The sequence below is a fragment of the Pholcus phalangioides genome, unplaced genomic scaffold (genome assembly GCF_987345545.1).
Source record: "Pholcus phalangioides strain wild (caught in Gottingen) unplaced genomic scaffold, Ppha-v1.0 ptg000001l_1, whole genome shotgun sequence".
Taxonomy (NCBI): Eukaryota; Metazoa; Arthropoda; class Arachnida; order Araneae; family Pholcidae; genus Pholcus; species Pholcus phalangioides.
Window position 1 is genome coordinate 13436429 of NW_028301594.1, and position 21723 is coordinate 13458151.

Below are 21723 nucleotides of genomic sequence, written 5' to 3' on the forward strand. Positions count from 1 at the left end.
ATGTGCTAAAAAGTGCTGTATAATATTTGTTATTGTAGAGCTGATGATGACGTACCATTCTTTTGACCAATGATAGCTTGTTTCGGTTACGATACCTCTTTCGTCATCCTTGTGATCCTTGAACTGCATAATTTTAAAAATTACTTATTGTTTGTGTATGTGATGGGGAAATGAGCGTGTTTACAATACCTGGTTCACCTTGTCATTATTAATTGATCGAGGTTAGATTCAGATCTTAAGATGACTCAATATTCAAGAGAAAAAAATTTTCACTTTGTCATTGTGATCTAAGAGGATCTGAGGAGTGTACAAGTAAATATTATCCTCTAGATGATTTACTTAAAACTTACTAATAGTCTTTTAAATGCAATCTCACTATATTAATTCTTTCCTCATATCAACTTCAAACCGCATGTATTTGAATCTATGAATGTGTATAGATGTATATTTAATTACAATTAACATACAAAAACCTACTTATACCTACTTATTTCCACTGAAACTTCAGTGAAAAGATAATCTTGATCAACTTATACAATGATATTACTATTTAGAGATTTCCTATGGTATCAATGTATGCCAAATTATATTTCATCTGCATGATATATTTCTCATGTAGGCAAGGACCCAGGATGATGGGACTGGGGGAAGGGCAAATTGTGCTTGTTTGTTTGTTTCCTCATCTTGTATTTTATAGGAAAGAATTTTTTTTATATTATTCAGCTCTTGAGAGTGGTGGTCGTTCCCACTGCCTCCCTGCGCTTTAGTGAAAGCAGGCATCTTCAGCTACGAATGGAGCAGAAGCAGGCATTTTCAGCTAAAAATGGAGCGGAGGCAGGCATTTTCAGCTATTGATGGAGCGGAGGCAGACATCTGACATCTTCAGCCGCGTATGAACTTAGGCAGATATCTTCACCAGCAAATAAAGTGGAACCAGACATATTCAGTTATAAATGATGCAGAGGCGGAAATCTTCTGCTTGGAATGGAGCAGAGGCAGTCGGATCCCCTGGGCGATGTGCTGGAGAAGCGACTAATTGTGTTGGTGCATTGCATCATCCCATATTTTCAGGATGGGGGAAAGAAGAGACAACTTTTGGCCATATAATTTGGCTTTTGGGAGAAGCAATCTTCCCAATTGTCCCCAGAATCCATGCTTTCCCTCATGCTTGAAGCATGAAACTGTAAATTTTCACATTTTTTTCTGGATACCTTAGTTTTGCTATTTAAGTTTTGTTGGAAACACGAATGTGTGTCTCATTGAAACACATGTTACAAAACATTTTAGGAAAATAACTTCCATAGACAGGACCATCTTAAGAGCATCTTTACCTGACAAAAAAAATATTGCTTACCAATTTACATGTTTACTGTCAAAAATCTTAATGGAATCTCATTATCATGAGGCCTTTTTCTCTGCACTTGAGGCCTATAGGTTAAGACAGCACAGTCAATAGAGTAACACGGGTAGCGTAAACATTCAAACGTCATTTCTCTCATTTTTTCCCCAAGAACATTGCACATTCATGCTTCTAGCATGGGGGGAACAACATGATCTGTAGTAAACAATAAATCCCCCTTAAAACGATTACTTTCTCTAGTTCTATTAAAATTGTTTTGTAGAGATTTCATTGTATACAAAATATTATTTTACGCATACACACTTTAGCAAAAGAAGGCTTTTTATTGTGTTGAATGCAAATGTAATCGCATATATAACAGGGCTGTATAAATTCCCGGTGCCATGATGCCTAAAAAATTGGTAATGGCACCTAAAATTTTCTTTGCGTAGTTATAAAATTGCAGGCTGAGGTCAGCACAGAATGCGCCTAAAAAATTATTCTGGTGCCTTGAATTTTTTGCGATTTGTCCAGTCTGTAAATGGTGTCCTGTAAATAAAAGTACTAACTTTAAGGGGGAGGTAAAGAACATCAAAAGGGTTGAAAATTGCATTGACACCTATGACTAAAAACATCATCATACCTCGCTGTTCATGGCAGAAAATATTTCTACAGTGCTGGTGTGGAAATATTTTTTTATATTCTGGCAGTGATCATAGTAGGAGAAGCATGCAACGATATATGGACAGGGAGGTGGTGAAAAAAAAGGAAAACTCACACATTTTTCCTCTTTTGTTGTCATGAACAGCGCCGCCTATTAAAATACAATGACATTTCCAGTCATGGGGTCCATGTAATTCTCAATCCTTTGATGCTCTCTACCTCCCCTTAAAGTTTGTATCTCTATTTATGGGACACCCTGCATGTACAACTAATTAAATCCAAATCTATATGAAGGAAAATCAGATACGGAATCAATGCAATTTTTTAAAGTTTTTTCTTTGATTACCTTGATATTAAATTTATTTAATTTTTATCTATTTATAGGAGGGAATCAGCTATTATATACAGTGGCAACTAGTACTCTTCAAAGAGTTATGGCAGAATCTCAAAAAATTGCAGAAAAATGTATTCTACGTAGCAGAAATTATAAATATAGAGATGTCAATCTTTTGCACAAAACGCCAGTAGTTATTGGCAGAGGTCCACAAACAAAAATTAGAGAGAGAAGATGTTCAAAAACTCAACGTAAGTTTTTCAAAGTTTTATTGTAAATAGGAAGGCTGTGTGGAACATAGAGCCTGTGCGATGACGTTGCTCAATCAACACAAATCATTTGTGGTAAATTATTTACATATGTAGGCTTACAAATGTGATGACAAAACATCAGTGAAACGTTTTACACAGTTCATTCACAAGTGTCATCGACCATTTGGAATTGTCTGTGATCTTGATTGTAAAAATATATTAGGCTCTAAGAGTGAAACTAAAGTCAAAGCAGGCATAAATAAAATGCTACGAAAATAAATTTTTAATGCTTATATGTTTTACTTGGGTAGCTGTAAAAATTTATTTGAGGAAATGAAAAGACGTTGTAGTTAATCAATTGTCTCATACACTACATCATCAAAAGTTTGTGTCTTTTTAAGAGTTTAGTCATTTTCTCCAATTTCTAGAAAAATACCGGGCAAATTTCTTTTGGCTTTCTGAAATTTCTGTCATGTGAACCCCATACTTGTACTCACAATTTCCAGTAAAAAAATTTAGTCACAAGTGCATTTAAGAGACAGAAAAAAAATTAAATAAGGAAATAAGAAGGTTTTTGATCTACCCTGTATGATAAAAAAATGAAAATTATTTGTAACTTTCACAAAATATTGTACTAACTTTGTACAATACTTGCGTGTATTTTTGTGAGAATAGCACACATATTCACAACGATATAGATATTTTCTATAAAAAATTCCAATTTGCATCACATATTTTTTGCTTGTAACATGCAGAGTTTTCAATTAATTTTTATGAAATTTACATAAAAATTTGCACGACACATAAAATATCCTATGGTAGGCGTTTAGAATGTGGCAATTTACTATTTAATGAGATATTAGCGTTTTTACTAAATGATTTTTAAATGTGTATTTGCAGAAAAAATATATTTCATTTTTTGTTAAGTAGGTTTCCAGATATATACAGTGCAACTTATATAAAACTTCCAGTTGAATGTCGTGAAAATTCAGAAAGACATACATGATATCGCGAGCTATAATTTAAGTTACTGCATAATTAGACCTGTGTGGATGATAAATGATTTTCCACAAATTGGTATTTAGATTATTTTATATCATTTTATTTTTATTTTTGAAAAACAAGCCTGGGTGTGGTAGCCCAGGTTGATAAGATACTCGTCTAAAGTACCAAAGGATGTTTAGAGGTGTCGGGAGTTTGATACCCAGTTTGTCTTCATCAGACACTTTCCTGACACGGGGTACAACAGGAATGGTGGCATGACCACAGAAAAGGATTGCTACTGCAGGGAGTCCCACAGCAAGTGAGGTGTTAGCACACCAACCTTTTGGTGAGTAGGAAAAAGGCTACCATTCGAAATAAGCAATAAATTGTAGGTCCCGTCTAACTTGCTCTCGTGTGCAGAAAATGACAGTGGTGTGACAAAAGCTTTATGCGAATGAGCGAAGACGTATCTAATGCTATGTGAGATAAATGCTTGAGTGTAACGCACATGTATGATGTCAAAATGACAGAATTTTCATAACGTTCAACTTTTATAATTGGAATTTTTATATAAGTTGTATAATGTATCTGCCAACCAAATTATGAAAAAATGAAATATATATTTGCTACTAGCATGCACGATTAATAATTACTTACTAAAAAATTTATATCTCATTGAATACAGAATTATGAAATTCTAAATTTATGTGCATGGTATCTCATGTATAATGTGCCAGATTTCCTATGAATTTTATGAAAAAATTAGTTGAAATGAAAAAAAAAAAAAAAAAAAAAAGCAATGAAAATTGGGATTTTCATATTGTCATGAATATATGTGCTATTCTCATGAAAACACATAGAAAAATTTCACAAACTTAGTACAATATTTTGTGAAAGTTACAAATCATTTTGCTTTTTATCATACAGGATTGATCAAAAACCTTTTCTTTCTTATTTGATTTTTTGTTGGTCCCCCGAATGCACTTATGACTACATTTTTACTAGAAATTGTGAGTACAAGCATAGGGTTCACATGACAAATTTCAGCGATTTGCCCAGTATTTCTCTAGAAATTTGAAAAAAATGTCTAAACCTCAAAAAGGACACAGACTCTTGAAATATAGTGCACATCATGATAATAGGAGGTGCCTTATAATGTAAAAGAAAGCCTTTAATAATATAAAGGAAATGCCGAAGGAAACACGATATTATTGTTTCCTTAGGCATCATAAAATTTACAGTTATCTAGTAAGCCTGATAATAACCTTAGTAAGTCTTTGTTTTAGACATTTGATCAAAAGTTTTTATGACCGCAATAATAATTTTCAATGAATTTATCATTTCTGAAATTCATGCCTTCAAAAATAACTAAGTTTCATTGCTTTATGAAAATGCATTTCATTTCTAATCTACATTTTTCTGTGTATCCATTTAGTTCAAATAATAGTTGATTATGAGCAACGCACAGCAAAAGTTTTTCAGCTTGGAGCCAATTCTTCAGAAGTTGGAGGAAGGCTGTTGATCCAGAATGAATCTGTCGAAGTTTCTGAAGGTGAAAGTATTAATCTCCTGAATGATGACCTTAAATATACACTCGAGTTTATTCCATCCAAACAGAAGCAAACCAACTCTCAGAGTGAGAACAATCATGTTGATACATTGGTGCCAGCAACATCATCTCTTTACCCTACATTACCAGATTTTGAAGAGGCAGTTGCAGAATTTCCATCATTAGACAGTCTTAAGCGAGAATGTGAATCTGGACTAGGTTCGAGTAAGAAAGCCAAGCATGATAAAGGTATTGCTTTAATAACATTTTAGAGAAATTTTCAAAAAAAGTTATATATCAAGAAGATGGCTTCTAGACTAATGGAAAAATATCCAATATTCTTGATAAAAATTTCATTATCCTTCCAACCATGTACAATATGGTAACTGATATCAGAAGAGTATCATGGGCTCCTGGGCCAATTGATTTTTCAGAGGCCCTACCAAACAAATTCTCGAAAATTTCAACCAAATCTCATTTTTGTGAGGCCCCCAGGCCGTGCCCGGGTGGGCCCATGCCTTTGAGACGGCACTGACTGATATTAATGACAATATGGTATCTGATTGATGACTATGGATTATAGTTTATAGTTCCATAAAGGGTGTGGAGAATAAAACGTTGCTTTGCATTTCTACTAATTGGTGTTTATAAATTAAGTTTGCTGAACTGATTTGGCAAAATCCCAAATTTGAAACATTTTGCATGAAGTTTTTGACTTTCACCAGTTTGCTTTGCTCCTGCTAGGGACAGGAGTGCTTACGTTGCTTCTTGCGACAGAGCCGATATATTTGCCCTTTTTGTAATTTTTGTCAGAACATTTACCAAAGTTACTAGCTAGGTTTTTGCTGTTTCTTTCTTTTTGCCATTATTTTACATTTTTCTGTAACAGGCTCACATTGATTTTGTGCTTTGTAATTGTTTTTGTTATGAGTTAATCCCCGCGGGTGCTCAAACTATTTTCGCCTGCTGTGCCCCTTTCTCTAATCAACTCTTATCTGCAGCTCCCCAAGCAGTTTAACAAAGACATTGGTTGGCTGCTCCTAGTTTGAGAACCCCTGCATTAATCCATGAACAAACAATAATTGATGTGCTACAAGCCTCTATATATTTTTGGATTTTAGATTATTTCAATGATATTGTGATGACTTGTTTGAAAAATTTACTAAAGGTTTTGGTTAAGTTTTCTTCCAATTAAAGCCTTTCGTTAAAGTTAATTTTTATATTTTGCGAATCAAACTGTTTAGTCATGGCTTTTTTTAAATTTATTTTTTCATATGATTTGGGGATAGTTGCATATTATCATATTTATGTTAATCCTCTATCTGCCTTTTTACATAAAATAGAATAATTATCATGTAAATTTTTTGGTGGGTCATTTTAGTTCTAATGAAAGCCTAAAAATGTACATGTACGTATATTTTTAAAAATATTGTTTAGTGCACAACAATTTAATTAACATGATACTTGAAAGTTTCATCAGCACTATATGCTTACAATAAAAAAAAATTTCAAATATGTTGAATAAAACACAATAATGAATATATTTATTTGTTTTACCACAAAGAATACCATAATTTGTTTTATACATTTGTTAGGAAATATTTTGTGGGAAGTAGTCTTTTATTGCATTACACGGAAGTGTAATGAAGTAAACACTTTCACACAGGGTTGGGTTTTTGACATGACAAACGTCAAAAACAGATAGTTCAAAATATTAATTTGTCACAATTATTTAGAAATACAGCATGGGCCAACGGTTGGAGCATGAATTTTACCGTTTACAAATGCACAGTAACTCATTTTGGTTCGAACAACCTGTATTTCATTGTATCCTCATTGACATGCGGCTTAGGTTTTCTGAACATTGTTCATCAGTGGTTAAAAAATTATAGAAAGAAAATATTGAAAGCTCGATTTCATTCTCAAAAAGACCTCTTTGCGTTCTCTTAAAGTGATTTTTCAATTTTTTCGGGGCTCAGTTCAGCCTGGATTGGAGTATGCCATTAGATTTTTAATATCATACTTACAGAGGGACATTGACTTGGTCGGGGGAATCCAGAGAAGAGCCACATGTGCTGTTGATTGCACAGGACTTAAGCTATGAAGAAAGAATTGATGTTTTGAAAATGTTTACATTGGAAGAGCGTAGATGTTAGGGGGGGATATGATTGAAGTGTTTAAAATTTTTAATTGGATGGATGAATTGGACTATGACTTGTCCAGTACACCATCAATTAACTACTTGAACAAGGGGATACCAGTATTGATTGATGAAGGATAATTCTAGGTTGTGGTGTTGCAGGAAATAGCTTACCTCTAGGAAGGGGTTCCACGAGTTCCAACATGATTGACACATTTAAAAAGAATACGATAAATGAAGTGAGAAGCTATCCATATTTTTATCAGACAACCATAATTTTTTGCGTGGGCAGTATATTTATACATTTTATTGTAATTATTGTTTTTTTATCACTCTTATTGGGTTGCTGTATTTTTTATGTATTTTAGATGTATATTCAACATCCATATTTTTATGAGCATCTTTTTTCAGCCACCTCATGGACCTTTGTCTCTTTTTTTCATGCTGTGTATTTGTATATGCAAAATATTAATGTTCATACTCAAAATTTTGCAGTCTTCACAAGTTTATATTCTGTAGCAAAATTGTTATGGCATAGCTTCTGATAAGAGCAATGCATAACTAAGTTGACTCATTTATTCACATTCTCAGAGATTTTTCAGTACAAATACAAAGTTTGAAAATGCTATTTTGATTGAAGCTTAGCTGGCAGGACTCGTTAGCCAAAGTATCCTTAGTTTTGCAAGGTGAGGTGCAGCATCAATCAAAAAACAATCCCCTTCCACTAAATCATAGGATTAGACATTGTTACTGTCGTACTAAAAAGGTAGGGAGTTTCTTCAGAGCTTCATGTCCCATTGGCACTGACAAGCATCTGCTGTGCCCTTTAAAAACATTGTTTTAAATATCTAGAGTTTTCCAGATTATTTAGCAATAACAAAAATTCAACGTTATGTATTTATAACACAAAAAAAATTTCAGGCATTTGCTAAAAAAATAGTACCATAGATAAGTATAATAATAATAATTAGATTGTTTAAGATAATTTATGGAGTGGAAAATTATTTGAATATCATATCAAGCTGTATTATAATAATAAATTGATTACTTTAATTAATTTATTAAAGATGTAATCTAATTTTAGAAATTACATGCAATTAAAGTATTTATTTTCAAAGGAATTTTTTTATATTAAAATGCAGTATTTAAGGTGTATGACAGTTTTTGATGTGACTGTTTAAACCATAATCTCCCAACCTTTTTTGTCCCCCATCGCCCCCTTCTTAAGAAATTTTTTTCTCCCATCGCCCTCAGTGCAATCTAACCCATAGGATCCTATGTCCTAGGAATTCTGGTTTTATTTATTTTGTGAATGTGAAATATATATGAAGTAATTTATGAAAAAAAAAAGACTTTTGTGTTATAAATTTGGGAATCTGTGTACATAAAAAGAAAGGTAAGGCAACATTTCAGTTTTAGTAATATTTTATTAAGTTTATTTATCTTATGACCAAATTTTTACAGTGTAGTATAAATCACCCATAGCAGTATAAAACAATAGTTATGAAAACAAATGGTTTAGAATCCGAAAATGATTAGAATTTTATCATATAAACTATTTATATTACTATACACTTGTACAATTGAAATGATAACATTGAAGTAGGAGTTGATATAATTCAGAGTAGAGCTTTTAATCAATTAAATACTCTTTTTTTTGTTATTTCTGTTTTTTTACTCTTGAATTATGTTTGCTTTTACAGTATTGGCTGAGGCTTTCATGGCCAGCATTCGATGAGTTACAGGCGGTTTCTGGGCTATTAGGCCATGTGACGAAAAACGTCACTTTCCATTGTTAATACGTCAGATATGGAAAACTGGCTGAGTGAGGAGATATCAATGTTTCAGGAAAGGAAAATTAATCTCTGCCCTCACGGGGACTCGGACCCCGGGCTTTGTTTGCTGGATGAGTGCTGTATCAACTAAGCTATGAAGACAGACAGAATTTCCCCTCCTTGGAACGTATGTATATGCTAAATGGTTCCGCGCAAGGATGGTGACAACATTCTGCTAATAGCTTGCAGAAGACATCAGAACCACCAGATGGCAGTATATGACGAAAGATGTCATATTAACAAGGGAGAGTGATGTCTTTCGTCATATACCTCCATCTGGTGCCCCTGATGTCATCTGTGAGCTATTAGCATAATACAAGGATGACGTCACTCTCTGCTACCATACGAAGGTTTTTAACAACTGGCTGTTGCGAAATATATCTTCGCAACAGCCAGTTGTTAAAAACCTTCGTATTAGCATAATGTTGCCACCATCCATTGCATGGAGCCGTTCAGCATATACATATGCTCCAAGGAGGGAAAATTCTGTCTGTCTTCATAGCTTTGGTAGAGCACTCGTCCGGCAAACGGAAGACCAAGGTTTGAGTCCCCATGAGGGCAGAGATTAATTTTCCTTTTTCCTGAAACTGATATCTCCTCACTCAACTAGTTTTCCATATGGTCTAACAAAGAGGCCTGAAGGTCTATTAGCTGTTCTTGTCATTTGATATTTTTCATAGCAAAACAATTTGTGATGCTGTTTCTACTTTTCAGCAAATGATGATGAAGCATCAGTGAGAAATATTCAGTCTAAACTTAATGCGTTGCAGAAATCGGTGGTTAAAGACATGCAATCTCTTTCAACGAAAGATCAGTGGGAAGAATATGACCACAGCAAGCTGTTAATGTTTAACTCTGCTGGAGTGAAATCAAGACCACGGGTGAGTACGTGTAGCCTATGTGCTATTGAATGCTGTTAAAGAAACTTCCAGGCTGCAAAATATCTGGCAGCTATATTCAATACTATGGGCTAGGACATGAAATTTTATTATGTCATTATGTTTGTTATAAGCTGGGCCCCATATAACAGGATCTAACTTTTTTTATCTGTACAGATTTTTATCTATCTATATACTGGATATATCCTTATATAAAACAGTTGAATAAATGAGTAATTTTATCAGACAAAAAAAATATTGATAACTATAAGATAAAACTTATAAAATTGCACGCTGATTGAATTGCTTTTAATTGTCCAAGAGAATTAAGCAAACAATGGTTTATTTATATGTGTATGCATGAGTTAGTCTCAAGTTCATTTCTTTTGTAGATAGCAGCATTTGACCTTGACCACACATTGATATGCACTAAGTCTGGAAAGGTGTTTCCTGCAAATTGTGATGACTGGAGGTAAATAAACTTGCGATGTTAAATTTAATTTTTATAAATATTGTTTTCATTTGTGAGACAACAGGTACTAGAAACATTACTTGTATTGATTTGGTTATTTGTTTACATGTGTATGTAATGAGCTGCAAAATGAGCTTGATCTATATGAATCCAGGACTGCAACTAGAGAAATAAAATTTACTTCATAATTTGAGACATGCATAAGTATGGGAAAATGAGACAAAATTGGACACATTTGTGTACATCGCTGAATCTGACTGGCTTAAATTGAACAACACATTGTCATTTTACAAATAACAGTTTATTACAGATGACCATAAGATGTATTTTAATTGCTTATCACTTAAAATACGATCAAAGGGTTTAAAAATATATAGCAAATAACAAAACAGCACTTACCTCTGAATCAAGTTCTTTAGGCATTAGGAAAAAGTGATGAAAAATAGCAATAAGTAACTGTAACAAAGATAATGTGTAATCATATCAAAACAAAATTGAATTGAGAATGTCAAATATTCGTTACGCACATTTATTCAGTAGCCTTGCCTTCTGGTATCAAGTAAATGTACTAATCACCTCCTGTTTTTAAGAATAAGAGGTCCAAATTTGACTACTTTTCCCCTACGTATTAGTGCCCCACCTCCCAGTAATTTTTAACAAACAATGAGTAAACTCTATGCCATCTTGGTCCAGCTCCAGGGGCAGCAGACCCTACCTGTCCTCCTCTAATTGCAGTCCTGTGTGCATCATGAAGCATTCCTCATTATTATTGCTTGTAATTTTCTATTGTACAATATTTTTTATACAGATATAAATTGTGATTTTGTAAGTAGTTTTTTCCTTATCTCTAATTATGTTATAGTGCTTGAGCAGTTTATCAAGTTACAATGGTTATTGCAAATAGTGAACTCTTTTTGAAAAATATTACTTATGTTATGTTATCATATACATTCAATAATATAAACTTATTATATCATAGAAGTACAGTGAAACCTTGATACAATTATACTCCATACTGTGATGAATCCCTCTACAATGATATTTTTTCAAATTATGTTTGGAAATGTCTATACTCTGGCATTAAACTGTTGCTTCTTAATATAACGATAATTCCTCCACAACAATATTTTTTCTTGGTCCACAGAGTAACGATATATTGAGGTTTCACTGTATACATATATATATATTCAAATATTTATTTGCCATGGATATACATTCTAGACATTAGTATGATGCGAATTTTACTAGTGTGAGACATAAAAGCTTGATTATCTCATGTGATCATAGAATTCCTCAGATTGCTAAAATGAGAAACTAAACCCAAACACCATAATAAATCAAACTTGAATATGAGTATAATGCATCAATTGAATGTATGAGTAACTTTTCACATAATTAGTTTAATTTTGTTTTATTCTATTTTGTATAGAATTATGCTTGCTGAAATTCCAGGAAAATTGAAAGAACTTCATGCAAAAGATTATAAAATTATTATATTCACAAACCAGGTAGGATTTGTCATCTGAAAATAAATTCATACACTAAAAAAATTTTTTTTGCATAGTAATTATTTTGATCTCAGATATACTCTCATCTATAATCCAACTAGTGATTCTATTTTTTTCCAAGGTTAGTGATCAAAATAATTCAGTGAACTAAAATCCAGGCATATTGTCTCCCCCTCATGCCAGAAGCACGAATGTGAATTCCCTTTTTTTTATCAGCTGGTTGAATACTTTATTTTATTATCTAAGTTTTGCCTGAAACACCAAAATTTGTATCCCTATTGAAACATATGTTACAAAACATTTTAAGAAAATAACTTCCATAGAGTAACATGGGTAGAGTAAACATTCAAATGTCATTTTCCACATTCTTTTTTTTTTGAGGACATTACCCATTCATGCTTCTGGCATGTGGGAGGGGGGGGGGGAGTACAATATATAATGATTTGGGGTCATTCAAGTATTACGTCAGCATCGAGGGTGGGGAGGGGGTTTTGGATTTGTTGACTTTTGATGAGGGGGGGGGGGTTTGAAGGTTGCTTACGTCATCAACCACCCTTTTTGAATATATGAAATATTCTAAGCTGCTGACGAAATTTTGCTGACAAGGGGGGGGGGATCAGTGTTTTGCTGACTTTTGCTGGCAAAGGGGGGTCAAAAATGGCTAAAAATCTGCTTACGTAATACTTGAATGGCCCCTTTGTAAAATTTGCAATGCTGGTTTGTTTGTCTGCTGCTATTTTTTAATTTGTAAATGCTGTTGTTGTCCACAAAATTTATATTAACCAGCCAATTCTAATTTAATTTTCATTAAGCCTTTATTTTATAAAGTGTGATAAGGATTTGTATACAGAGTTATATGCAATTCATTTCATTCATTATCATGAGGATATTTGTGAAGCTAACTCTTTATAAGATGAATTTATGTGTATTATTTTTCATTTATTGTTTATTTCTATCATTATTATTTTGATTGTAAAGAAAGGCATCTCTAGAGGTAAAACCCATGTACCAGATTTCAAGAGAAAAGTAGAAGCAATAGTTTGTCGCCTTGGTGTTCCTGCCCAAGTTTTTGTGTCAACTGGTTCTGGAAAATATCGCAAACCAAACACTGGCATGTGGGACTATTTCATTCATAAGGGAAATGATGATGTAGAAGTGAATATGGATGAATCAGTTTATATTGGAGGTACTTTCTATTACTAAGCATCCGATAAAAATCACATTGCCTGCAAAATTTAATATAACAAAGTTTCAAAGCACAATTGCACAGCATATGACCTCAACATACCTTTAACAATAATCAGCGTAACATTTCTATTAGCAAATAATAATGCGAGCTGTCAGTTGATATACTTCAAACAGCACATTCAACGCACACACACACATGATCATTCTTGTGATTTTTACAATGCATATAATGTTAAAGAAAACTTAAAAATGAGTTTTGTTTTTGCTTTGGCTGAAACAAAAAGACCTGCAAATTTTGCTTATAAAGAGAAATATTTGATGTATTTTGTGGTGTTCAATGTTGTTTTCATAAGCTATTTATAAAACAAGAATAACTAAAATTCATTTCTTTGATTAAAGTCTACTGAATGTTAGAAAATAATTTTAGAGATTTTTTATTAGTTATTAATTATTTAAAAAATTTGGTCGGAAAGTAGTCATTGCACTAACAAATGTGAAAATGTTTTCTGATTAGCACACGAATGTTGTACATATTGAAATGAAGGTAATTCTAAAATTTCCTTTTGAATTGAAAAAACCTCATTAAATTGTTTCAGAATGACAGTTTAATGATTTTTTCTTCACATGAAGACTTTAGAAGTTAGCAATGATTTTTTTTAAGGTTTTTGTAGTAGCCCCTTATTCTTATAGCGCATATGGTAATACTAACGTTTATAGGTTTCACAGTATATAAAAATGCTTCATTTTTTGTCTCTTGGAGTAAATCTCAAGATTATCCAAGATCTGAAGTTCCACTTTTGTGTGAATTTAAATGAACCTTGGGGTTTTTTTGCATCGATTGTTTTCATTTGAGTTATAACTTTTGTGTTATTATGTACCAAAAATTTTGATTGGAAAAACCAAAAGTGTTATGATTATTAGTGGTTTTTGGAATTTTCAAATTTAGATGCTGCTGGCCGTATAGAAAACTGGGCGCCAAAGAAAAAGAAAGATTTTTCATGTGCTGATAGACTTGTAAGTATTTGATTTGCTAGTATTCACATATCATTTATTTATATATACATTACCCATTGGTAATAAAAAATTTAAAACCCATTAATAAAAAAATTGTACATAATTTTGAGTATAAGTTTCATCCTTCAGCCAATCTTTATTTCTAAAGTTGTACACTATTTTTATTTTTTCAGTTTGCTTTGAATCTTGGTCTGAAGTTTCAAACACCTGAAGAATTCTTCCTCGGACTAAAGCCAGCAGAATACTGTATGCCAAATTTTGATCCAGTAAGGTTTTCAAGTCATATATATATTCAGTATATTTGACACAAAAGTGTGTTGTTAAAAGTTTTTCCTCGAATTCTAAAATAACACTTTTTTCAAGACATTAACTGTAAAAACTACTGATAGTGCTTCTGGCAGTTGATATCGCTTCAAATAATAAAAATATATAGAACTTTAAACTACACACGTCGGCATTCAAGCAAAAGTCACTAACTTCACAAAATTTTTTGATGGGTTACTGCAGAGTTTCATTTGATTAGAATTTCCAATTAATTTTTTTATGATATGAACAGTTAGGAACCACGAACCAGTTATTTAAATATCAGTAAGTTTACTGTAGGAGTTAGAGATCTTTAAATTGAATTTTACTATTTTTCATAACGACTCAAAAGTTTAAATTGACAAAATCTCAAAACTGGAACTGGTGACTTCTGCTTGAATGCAGACTATATATCACATTGCAGATCAAAATTACTTTGAGATTTCAAAAATTCTCAAGCCATGGAAGTTTGACTGCATGTATCTTCACAAAAACTATGTGTTTTCCATAATTAATAGTTGCAAATATATTTTTGGTTTTCCTTGGTTTAGCGATCAGTCGATGGAAAGACACTAGCAATTGGTTATAAACCATCTTCTATACAAAATAAATTATTCAACGAAACCAGTATTGTTTCTTCTTCATCTGAGGTAAGTCAAATAAGATTTAAGGAGAATATTGTATGAAATAGTTTTATTGTTTGTCTTTCACTGCATATGCCTCCCACACATACTTTGTTTTTAAAATATTTTCAAATCATTTAAAACAAAGTACTGTCAATAAAATTGTGTATATTGAATTAATATTTTGCATTACTTTCTCAAATTCGTAATTCATCAACTATATTCTCATTCTACAACATTGAAATAATGGTTTGTGGTGATAAAATGACTAATATCTTAATCTTGTTTTATGAAATACATTGAAGAATTTACAAAATAAACTGACAAATTGTTAGTTTTTACAATCTACAACAGCTTTATCTCACATAAGTATTTAGCAATATAACTGATTATTATTTATACTGATCCGTATACACATACTGTATAAGTACTAATTTTTTCATTATCACAAATATTCATTAAATGCTCTATCCCTAGACTAGACTAAGTCACCATTATAATGCCCTGTCACCATATATCGGAGTCATAGGCATCTTAACCTAGAGCTGAGGACATTTGAACTCCCCCCCCCCAATAAATTTTTTAGGGGGGTTGAGCCCCCAATAATTTCTGAAAAAAAAATGCAATGCACTCCCCCTCTCCTGCATATGTGTTTGAGTCCCGTTTATATGGGAAGACCAGCAACTTTCAGCTACATTGGTAGTCAGCTGCAGTTGGTTTTCTTTGGTGCCAACTTCAAGATACAAATGCAAGCTGATCTCTCCATTAAAAAGTCTTGTCACAGAGAACAACAGGCTTACAACCATACAATCATTAGAATTCACCCATATTTAGAGAAATTTATGGCAGATGGCAGTATTACATAGAAACAAACTTCACATATGTGCATATTCCAGCATGTGACAGTTCATTAGAAGTTCTGCAGAGGAATATGGATGAGGTGCATGTGTGGTTTAGTAGTATCAGCCCAGTCCCATCCAAAGTATTCTTCATGTCGGCCCCTCTGCTGTCAATAAGTGTTACAGTGCTCATTTTTTCAAATATGCAATATTATATACAACTTGTGGGTTGCTTATGATGATTTGACACATTGATTTTTGTTGTTAAAATTATGTTTTCAAGAAATTCAGTAGCACATATCCATGCATAGCTTACTTTGCGATATATAACTGAACCACTTCATGCAAAAAGGGCATTTTTTAGCCACAAAAACTAGTTTTTTTTCCACTGTTTTCTAAAAAATGTCCGAGATTGTAACCTTTCCGTTATGAATTTTGAGACTGTAGCTATGGATATCTTTTAGCAGACACCTCTAATTTGTTTTAATTTTTTACTTTTGACATAAAATATGTAGAAGCTTGCACTGAAATGTGGGAAATGTCTAAAGTAAATTTTGCAAAAAATGAACTTGTGCCTGTTTTGTGCGAAGAGCAATTCCTATATTTTTCTATGCTCTAATTCTATTAGAGTTTTTGCATCCAGTATAATACAAAATATATGTCCCGAAGTAAGTAGTGATTATCATATGGTGATATAATTTCCATCTACAAATCTGAGTGTAACTTAAACCTTCATTATATAAAGTTGATGAAGGCCAGCTGATTGTTCAATTCATTCTTCCTTTTCATGTTACACTTTCATTCATCATAAGCTACATGTTTATGTGTTTGAAATATTTTATATATTTTTATGTGTGTGAAAATGCATAGTTCATGATTTTTTAAATGTATAATTTAAACTATTCTTATTCTTTTTCAGGTTATCATATGTGTTGGATTTCCTGCAGGTAATTATTACTTATTCTTAGTTTTTGGGAAATTTTTTCATTATGAATCTCTCATCCATATCTATTTTTTTTAACTTGTAGGTAATGTTTGCTTGAATGTAATGCTTGAAAATGATTCAAAAGTAAACACTACTCACTTCTAGTTGAAAAAAAATTTGGTATAGACATCAGTTGAAAAGCTGGATTCGTCAAAAATTTTTAAAAAATATTTGTAATAAATACAGTGAAACCTAAGACGGACACTATGAGACAGAAACCAGTCTTAAACAGAATCAAAAAATGGTCTGTTTGATCATCATAGTGCTTTGATGTGCATCTTTATAAAATGAAAATTTGTCTGAAATGGAATATTATTTCTGTCTCTTGACATTGTTTTGTACAGGTTCCACTGTATAAAATTTTATATTTTTTAAATTTTTCTTGTAGCTGGAAAATCTCATTTTGTGCAGTCATATCTTGTACCAAAAGGATATGTTCATATAAATAGAGTAAGTTATTTTATAAAATTACATCATACTTACAGTTTTCTCCAGCATTAGCCTACATGCTAGGAAACAGCAAGGGAGAGCCTGCCGGGAATACCCGTATTCCCCCCCCCCTCCCCTGCTGGGAGATTGCAGTCACAGATCCTGAAAAATTCTTAAATATCTTTATAAAAATTCATTGGTTGAATATATACCATGATCTTAACTTATCACGATCTTATTAAACCTTGCATTTCCCCACATGCCTAGAACAGACCAGACCACAAGATTCAAAAAGCTGGTGTTTTATAGCATGCGGGGAAAGGGGAAGATGATATCATATACTTGGATTTTAATATTTGAATTTAAATTTTTAACTAATGTGTAGCAGAAAGTATGTCTTTTTTGTTTCCCTATAAATGAGTTAAATTCCTTAACCCATTAAGAGGCATTGACAAGACATCTTGCCTCCTTAAAAGACTCATATTTTAGTGATGGCAATACCAGATATTTTGTAAAGTTGATTTCTCAATGGAACATTTTTCCGTATACCCCCTTAGTTTGCATCTGCTGAAAATTGGAAAAAAGGCTTATTCATTAAGAAGCATACTTCATTTTGAAGGGGTTTTGATTTCTGCTGTGCCGCTCAAAGGGCTTTAAGACTTGTGATAATTTAGATAGACTAATTTCCAATGAGTATGATTAAATCCAATTTTTTGCATTTATCATATAAGTCACTATTAATGTAATACATTTTAATTATAAAATTGTGCAGGACAATTGAAAAAAAAAAACTTTATTCATTAATGTGACCCACAGTTTTGGAACCACTGATTTAGATGAATTTTTTTTTGTATGTGGCCAGTTTATAATATTTTGTTTTCTCAGATAGCTGTTCTCTTAAGAAAGATCTATTAGTTGCCATAAGCTTATTGTATAACAAATATTTGTGCTACTCACATTATGTTGAATTGAAGAAAAATCATGTAATACAGTTTGACCCGATTAAGAAAGTATATGAAAACATTTTGTATGACTAATTCAAATTCCACTTTTCTTAAGTTTTTCAGTCTGTTCTATTCAAACAAGTTACCTTGTACAATATTATTGTATATTTAAGGACACTTTGGGGTCATGGCAGAAATGTGTGTCTGAATGCGCAAAAGCTTTAAATTTGAAAAAGTCTGTGGTTATTGATAATACAAATCCTGATAAGGAAAGCAGAGCTAGGTGAGACTTTGAAAAATTAGTTTTTTTTTTCATATAATTATGATATCTATAGAATTCTATGAATATTAGCCTATCTTGATTGTCATTGTGTGTAAACAAATCATCTACCAAATAACATTCTAGCTTTCTGCTATTATTTTAGCGAGGATTTTCTCAGAGAGGGACTAAATTTTTGAAAATGTGAGCTTGAACATGCTAAAAAAATTACAGCTGTCATTGTTTTCTTTTTTTCCATTTTGTGTGGGGGCACTCAATTTTTTTCTGCATGTTCAATTTCCTTAAATATTTTTAAAAAACCAGACATATTCAGAATCTTTTAGAATTTGTGATCTTTTCTTCAGTGAAGCTGGGCTGGAGAAATCTATCGCCCGAGACATAAAAAATCCTCAAAAATAGAGGACAATTTTTTTTAAGGTTTATACGAAATTTTGAGAGTGCAAACAATATATATATATATAGTTAGTTAGTTAGTTAGTTAGTATGCATCAAAGAGAAAATTAAAATTAACAAATCAGCTTTCAGTGAAAACTTTTTCAAAAACAGACTTCAATGAAAAATTTCCAAAAGTTAGTGTATCGTGCCACAAAAGGCTGCTTTATACACATAACCCAAAATTAAATATTATGAAAAGGTGAAAGATGAGAAGTTATTGAAAAATTGTAAAAAGGAAGAATATGGATCAATGAGGAGGTCGTTCTCAAGGGGGAACCCCCCCCCCCCCCACATTGCTCCAAACTGCAAAAATGTTTCTAATGATGGTAAGCCTAATAGGCAAAAAATTACCATCAGTTCCCCCGACATTTTTGCGAGAAACAAGCTTTGTAAGTCAAACAGCAAAAATGACAAAATATAAAAATCAAAATATGAAATAACAAATGAGTTAAAAACACAAAATATACATACACAAAGTGTGTTAAAAATTGAAAAATTAGAAAACTTGAAAAAAAAACATACCAAGAGTAAGAATCTTTTTTGAGCATATCGCTCGAACCGACCATTAGAAGTTCCTGGGTGAAATCGTGAAACCCAGAAAAGAAGATAGAAATCCGTTGCCACTCAAGATATTAAAAAATTCAGAATAAGCTTCTAAATATTCTTTAACATTATTGCAAGTTTTTTTAATTCTTGAAATTTGTCCAAAAAATATATTTTTCAAAATTCTAATACTAATATTAGAATTGAAATTAGTTAGAAAATTGACTTTAAATTGAAATTCTTTCCTTTTGTCGAAAATACTGAAAAAGCCATGTTATTAGATAAGCAAATTTTAAGATCTAGGAAGCCCCTAGATAGGGGGCTGTGATTGGACTTATTATTAGACAAAGTCGTCTGCACTTTCAACAGATATTTTAAAATTAATAAATTCATCAACCTTGAAATTCTAGCAGCGAGTCCATTGCATATTTTTTCCCCTTATAATGAAAATAATTTTAGTTTTGGTTACTTCAACTTGTAATCAAACATTATGTTGATTGAGTAATCATTATTTACTGACCTTATTTAGGTACATTGAGTGTGCCAAGCAGCATAAAGTGCCCTGTAGATGCTTCCTCTTCAACTGTACCCTTGAGCAAGCAAAGCACAATAATATGGTTAGTTGTTTATGATCAGAATTTTTCATATTTGTCAGTTTGAATGCCATACTAATGAATTCGAATGTTTTGTTTAGGAAGGAGACATGTTTGAATAACTCATTAATTGAACTATTTATATCGTAACTGAAACTTTCCACATTTCTCTGTAGTGCTTATCTGTTAAATTTTTTCAAAAATTAAAATTGAATCTATTACTTCGGTATTTATATACCTATGATAAGGATGCAATGAATTCAATAAGTTATTTTACACAAATCTATTTATATAGAGTAAGTATTTTCTTAAATAAAAGTAGACCATGGGTGCACAAATTTTTAAACTTGCTGGCTAAAAGAGCTAAAATTTATCCATACCCCTCAATCTCCTGTGTGCAATTCGCAAATGAAAATTTTGATGCTTTGAAAAAAATGTTACCCACATATTAAGTAATGGAAGTATTTTTTTTTAACAAAATTTGATTTTTCTACTTGCATCCATACATATCATGTGTACATTTTTAAATATTTATTTCAATTCTACTCTCTTGGGGGAAAAAAATCAGAAGGTAATTAACTCTCCATAACACACTATTCACTAAGAAATTCAGATATTTTTGATATGGATCCATGGATTGCGCGCAGGCACATTTTCTTGAAAATTTAATCCAACTTGATTTTTTCTCTAACCTGAAGTCTTAATTCTTTTTCAGTTCAGAGAGCTTCAGAATAGAGATGACAAACATGCAGGTGTCAATGATATGGTTCTTAATAGCTACAAGTGAGTTAACATATTTATACTTGTATTTAATCAAATAGAATTAAAAAACTTTCTACAATTAATCTCTTGCCTGGCCTCCCCACACTATGAAAATTTTATTAAAATTCTTTTTTAAAACTTGAAAATGCAACTAATAAGCATAAGGTTACATTTGAGTGAACGTAACCAATATGCTTATGGGTTGCTTTTCAAGTTTCATAAGACCTTTTTTCTGTGTGATAAAAGACCTTTTACAGTGTAATCCTGGCCTTAGAATAGCTTTTTGTATTACTGAGAACAATTTGTTTCATGTAACAAAATATCTCAATTTGGGTAGCATTTTTTATCATTAACTGAAGGCGGAAAAAAAAAAAATCAGATTTCTTATTAGTGATAGAGTGAATGCACTGATGCAAAGAGAATAACTTACAAAACAATTTTAATTGTTTTGCCATTATATTAGAAAACTTTCAACTTAACATGATACTTGTGTTTCTATCGTTTTTTGTTCATTACGATTTATTTTTCTCTAAGTATTAGAATTGATTATTTTACAATCATAAACAATTCTGAGATAACTATTTTTATCTTCAAGAGTATTGTAACTTTGTTATAGGTCTAAATATCAGGAACCAGATTTGAAAGAAGGTTTTACAGAAATTCTTCATGTTAACTTCATTCCTAAATTCAAAACAAGGCATGAAGAAAAACTGTATAGAAAGTTTCTCCTCGAAAAATGATGTATAATTTATGCTGATGAGAAGACTGTGATGTTTTTTATAATCTCAGTATATTTCTTGGTTATGGATGGAATAAAATTTCTCAAATTTAT

The 21723-nt window shown here is 31.9% G+C and overlaps 1 protein-coding gene across 1 annotated transcript; it reads left to right on the forward strand.

Annotated features, from left to right (window-relative positions):
• The first annotated feature begins 74 nt into the window (after positions 1-74).
• PNKP (Polynucleotide kinase 3'-phosphatase) lies at positions 75-21723 on the forward strand. The gene is made up of 16 exons (XM_089231021.1): positions 75-312; positions 2387-2587; positions 5007-5369; positions 9810-9976; positions 10366-10445; positions 11875-11953; positions 12932-13139; positions 14088-14155; positions 14329-14421; positions 15010-15108; positions 16840-16867; positions 17294-17355; positions 18452-18561; positions 20066-20153; positions 20845-20912; positions 21508-21723. Exons 2-16 carry the CDS (start codon positions 2437-2439, stop codon positions 21629-21631), a joined length of 1788 nt encoding a protein of 595 aa, XP_089087147.1. The 5' UTR covers positions 75-312; positions 2387-2436; the 3' UTR covers positions 21632-21723.